Here is a 5,166-nt window from a genome sequence, read left to right as displayed (position 1 = left end):
ATGCCATACATGGTGGGTTTGCGCCGGGCGCTCCAAAGTGTTACGCCTTCCGCTAAGTGGTCCTCCCGGAGGAAAGCAATGGCAGTTTCGATATTTACAAGAAATCCAGGGGTATTGCTTCTGGCCCCGCAGTAAAGTAGGCGTTAGAATTTGAATTTCTTGGCCGTCTGAAGTCCGGACTTCCATCCCAAGTTCAAAGTCACTTCAAATAGATCTGGATCACGCATAACTCCACTTCTGGATTTAAGATGCCTGCCCCATCTCTTTTACTCCATCCGTGTACTACCCTCACATAGATCTATACTAGTAGAGAAAGAGTGAGTGAGAGGGAGAGAGGAAGAGTGAGGGAAAGGAAGGGAAGGGAAGGAGAGATGACGGGCGTGGTGGTGGTCTCGAGTGGGTGCAGAGGGGAAGGGGGTGAAGGGAAGAGAGGAAAAGGGGAAGAGGAGAGGCAGAACCAGATCTCTCTCTTGGCATTGCTCCTTGCTGCCATCAGGAGGTCAATGGTCGCCTGCAGAATGGACAGGCAGGCCGAGGATGTCATGCCGGTCCTTGAGCAGATGGAGATAGGCTGGCCGACTGATGTCCGCCATGTAGCCCATGTCACCTTTGATCGGTTCAACGGGTTCTTAGGCCTCCCGGTTGAGTTCGAGGTCGAGATCCCCTGCCGAGTGCCAAGCGCAAGGTCGCCCCTTCTTCTCCCCATCGCTTTTCCTTCATGAATTCGTTCTAAATTTGAAAAATGTCATGTAGGCTTCTATTTTGTTTTGTCAAAAAAGGGAGTTTCCTTTACAAGAGAGAGAGAAAAACAAAAGCTAGACTTTTAGTAGACTAAGATGACGTAGTAAGATGGTTATTCTGAATGTTAAACATTTCCTTATCACAAAAAAAAAAAAAAAAAAAAATGTTAAACATTTCTTCCTTTGCCCTCTTGTGAAATATGATGTGGTTCTTACTGGGAGAACAAGGGGAAAAAAGGGTTTCCTGAGTTTTTCCTTAAGATGAGGTAGTAAGTGGATCATTCTGAAATTAAAAGAATTTATTTGAAAATTCATGGAGCTTTGTTAATTTGACCTGTTACTCTCTCGGGTTTCTTCTAAATTTAAAGTTCTGGAACTTGATGCGGTTTTAACTGTAAAAATTGGATTTTTTGGGCCTCATATTAGATTGAAATGGGGAAATAAGTCAATTATCCTAAATCCTAGATATTTTGGGTAGGAATTTGTAGAACTTCCTTGGTTAATTTGGTGTTTTTTTAAAAAAAAATTCTTCTCATATATATGTGCAATCTGCATTTGTTTCCTCATCATGGGTCCAGTTTTAGATGACTTGTTTGGCCATTATCTAATGCTTTCAGGTTAAGGATAGAAAGTCTTAGCACATCCATTCAGTTGTCCTTTTTTTTTTTTTGCTTTTATGTAATTGCTTAAGAAATGCAAGTTGGTTTTGAATGAGTTTATATTCCCTTTCTTATTATCATCAGTTTTAAAAAAGTGTCCAGGAAATGTCTATATAATGAAATTCCAACTGTGGCATGAGCCTCTTGGTGCTATGTCTGATCTATTGGTGGTTTAGATCTACGTACAATTGAGCCCTTTTTTCTCGAATTCTTTTGGGCAAATACGCAACATCTATTCTGTACACCTAGATCATGTGAGTGATCATATGTTGTCGACAAGCAAGAAAGTTTTGCAATAACTATCATTCTGTAGGTTAACAGTGGGGTATGCTTGTGTGCAGTGCCAGTGTCTTTGGTGTCTCATCTGAATCAATGCAGTGTTCTTATGATTCGAGGGGCAACAGTGTGCCCACAATCCTCTTACTTATGCAGGAAAGGCTATACCAACAAGGAGGTCTCAAGGTATTGACTGATCCTTCAGTTCATCTAGGCACCAAGTTATGCCTTATTTTAACCTCAAGGATGGCATATATCTTAATGTGGTTGTGAATTCACAGGCAGAAGGGATTTTTCGTATAAACCCAGAGAATGGCCAAGAGGAACATGTAAGAGAGCAGCTGAACAAGGGCATTGTGCCAGATGATATTGATGTTCACTGTTTGGCGGGACTGATAAAGGTAAGCGTGCGGTTCATTATTTGTCAGAAATGGTTTGGTTTCTCTGCAAGAGTTTTTTCTACTATGATTTCTTTAAACAGAAAGCAAAGAGTGGTGGGTGATTATTTCTTCACTCTGGGATCTTCTTATTATCTGTAGAATATCAAGAAGCAATCCTTCTGCATTACTAGTTTTGACCTTCGATAGGGTTGCTCCTAAGGTACTGCACTATTCGATAGATATAGCTTTTTCATACTTCACTAACTACAAAAACTATGCCAATTTGCCTCCTTTCACTTTGCTATTAAAATTTTGTAGATTAATTAATATCCTACAATAGAAGACATGGATATAAAGTCGGCAACATCTTGTTCCTGCACAAAATTAATGTATGCTCAATTCACTAAAGAACTCTTGGCCAACAGCTTGTAAAGGTTGAGAAATTATCTTTCATGAAGTGAATGAGAGCAAAATGATGCCTTATATGATTAGTATATTTGCTTTTTAATTTGATAATTTGTATCTCTCTGTGCGTTTCCTTATAGATATGGAAATAACAATGCTTGGAATGTTGTTAAGGAGTATAAAACAATGTATAATTTGGTTAAGCTTTTTTTTTTTTTTATTGGATGTCAGAGAGAACAAGTAAATTCCTCGCATATTTTGAGAATGTTTGATTCTTCATCTTATGTTATGATCTAGTGCCATTTAGGAACAACTTGTTTTTGATAAGTATCGTTATGGATATATAAAATTGTACATATGTGATAAACATGTATAATAGCTTATGTGAAAGTAGAACAGCAAAGTGATAACTATTTCTAGCTGCATTAAGAAGTCCTGTAATTTTTGGTTCAACTTATACAGAATCTGAATGACGGTCGTTCATCGATTGTAGGGGTTGCTTGTCCAATCAAAGATTGTGCTCTTGAAGAGAATGCTGCATAATTTAGTTAGTCAAAGACATTTAAATCTTTCATCTTATGATACTTAACATCCATGATTTCATTGTACTCAGGCCTGGTTCAGAGAACTTCCAGAGGGTGTATTGGATTGTCTTTCCCCAGAGCAAGTTCTTCAGTGCACCACAGAGGAGGAATGCGTGGAGCTCCTGAAGTTGCTTCTTCCAACACAGGCTGCACTTCTTAATTGGGCAGTTGATCTCATGGCCGATGTCGTCGAAGAAGAGGAGTCAAATAAAATGAATGCACGAAACATTGCTATGGTCTTTGCTCCAAACATGACTCAGGTATTCCTCCAAATCACCTTACTCACCATTATTATACCTATAATGCTTGTACCATTACTTAATCTATGGCCTTCTTTTGCCATCAGATGTCAGACCCTCTGACAGCTCTAATGCATGCTGTTCAAGTAATGAACTTTCTCAAGACTCTAATTCTGAAAACACTAAGGGAACGTGAAGAGGCAGCCATGGAAGGAGGATATTCACCATTCTCATCTTCGCATTCACTGGATCAACAAGATGATGATGATGATGATGATGATGATGATTTGGATAGCCAACCGGATACGAAAATGAGCGGCGAGTCGAAGGAAATCACTTCAGATGATGACCATGATGCATACAGTCGGCATGAAGTGGAAGCAAGTGGTGAATCAGGGAGAGGCATCTCGGTTGATAGCCATTCACATCACAGTAGTAACATTAGCGAGGATGATGAGGACTTTCTGAAAGACATTGAAGAATGCTTCTTGAGGCAACTAGAATGGAAGGAAGAAAATGGATATGTTGCAGAAGATAGCATAAGTCAGGGCTTGTCATCTGGTGGCCAAGCAAAACAACCGAGCTGCTCTGACTACAACACTGGATCCTGCCTCTCAGTATCTGAAAGCAAACAAGGGAGCTCAGGTACAAGTTGTGAAGCAGACTCAGAAACCAGTGTTATCAGAGATGTGATTGCCGAGGCAAAGAATCTATGGAAGCAGATAGATAGCAAAGAATCGGTCGCTGAGGCAAAAAATGTAGCAAAACAGATAGGTGGCAATCAAGTGGAAATGGTTGGGTGCAAGTGGACACCATAAAAGGGGGCTCTCTGCGTTAAGCAAAGTTGCTGAGGAGACTTGATAGTGTGGTGTTTGTGTGTGCCATTGTTTTGTGTGTAATTGGCTTTGACTTGGTGGGCCTTGTCAACATGGGGTTGAGAGTGGTTTGTTATGAGACTGTGAATAGATTCAGCTTGCAGGCTGAACTTGTTTGTTAGTTGACTAGTAGTTTTTAAAGTATGCATGCACTACTTATAACTATGCTGCAGGAATTTGGAGCCCGTGCCAGATAATTTCAAAACTGGTGATGATAATGCATTAAAAAATTAAAGTAGGAAGATATTTGTTAAAAAGTAGGGAAATAAAACATGGGGAAAAAGTTAGTTTATGTTTCAATAACCTATTCATGTATAAATGCCATGCTACACGAATAATAAAAATAACTCCAAAAGCATATCTGTCTTCTGACAGGGTAGAACCTGACCTGGTCAGAAACCATGCATTTTTACTATCAGATCTTTGAATGAATTATACTGTGTCATGTTACATAAATAATTCTCAACAATTATTAGAGAAGACTGAAGTAGTGGTAGTGGTAGTGCTAATGAGGCCAAGACTAAGTCGAGTATTCATTCTGTTCTCAAGACCATGCTCCTTTCCTCCTCATTCGTTCATTTTCTTCCCTAACTCTTCAACTTATCATTCCTTAATATCATGGTAGGATTCGTCATGCTCCTGGTTACATTCTCTGCATGTACTTTTCCACCAAATACATGAAATTTGACATAAAGGTGGAAACCCTGATGATGTCTACTTCAAAGATTACCATCTCAGTTAGTGACTTGGCTTATATGTTTATAGATCACATCTTGATAACCAAAGCATTCGATCGATCGTGCCGAACAATCTAGCCATGATAAAATGAGGCATAAGCTTGATATATTGGTCTCGATCATATCGGTGACAAATTGGAGGCATTGCTTCAATTAGGGGAGCATCAGAAGGTACAGTTGGTGAATCTAAATCTCAACCTGCAATGGTGAGAGGTAGAACCTAAGGAAACCACTCCCAGTGTCTCCAGTGGGCTAATACTGGCAGGCCCGG

The 5,166-nt window shown here is 39.8% G+C and overlaps 1 protein-coding gene across 1 annotated transcript; it reads left to right on the top strand.

The window, feature by feature from the left end:
• The first annotated feature begins 219 nt into the window (after nucleotides 1-219).
• On the top strand, nucleotides 220-4,334 carry LOC103723512 (rho GTPase-activating protein 2). The gene is made up of 5 exons (XM_008814442.4): nucleotides 220-685; nucleotides 1,741-1,861; nucleotides 1,957-2,076; nucleotides 3,074-3,304; nucleotides 3,391-4,334. The coding sequence occupies exons 1-5, from the start codon at nucleotides 372-374 to the stop codon at nucleotides 4,099-4,101; spliced, it is 1,497 nt and encodes a 498-aa protein (XP_008812664.2). The 5' UTR covers nucleotides 220-371; the 3' UTR covers nucleotides 4,102-4,334.
• The last annotated feature ends 832 nt before the right edge of the window (nucleotides 4,335-5,166 follow it).

Source organism: Phoenix dactylifera, chromosome 1, assembly GCF_009389715.1.
Source record: "Phoenix dactylifera cultivar Barhee BC4 chromosome 1, palm_55x_up_171113_PBpolish2nd_filt_p, whole genome shotgun sequence".
Classification (NCBI taxonomy): domain Eukaryota; kingdom Viridiplantae; phylum Streptophyta; class Magnoliopsida; order Arecales; family Arecaceae; genus Phoenix; species Phoenix dactylifera.
Note: the sequence above shows the minus strand (reverse complement) of the source record. Positions and strands in the feature narration are given on the sequence as shown.

Excerpts from the sequence above, each read along its gene's own strand:
- LOC103723512 (XM_008814442.4), top strand. The coding sequence starts at position 372 with ATGACGGGCGTGGTGGTGGTCTCGAGTGGGTGCAGAGGGGAAGGGGGT. Across the intron at positions 686-1,740 it reads TGCCGAGTGCCAAGCGCAAG|TGCCAGTGTCTTTGGTGTCT; the intron begins GTCGCCCCTTCT and ends GCTTGTGTGCAG. Across the intron at positions 3,305-3,390 it reads TTGCTCCAAACATGACTCAG|ATGTCAGACCCTCTGACAGC; the intron begins GTATTCCTCCAA and ends TTTTGCCATCAG.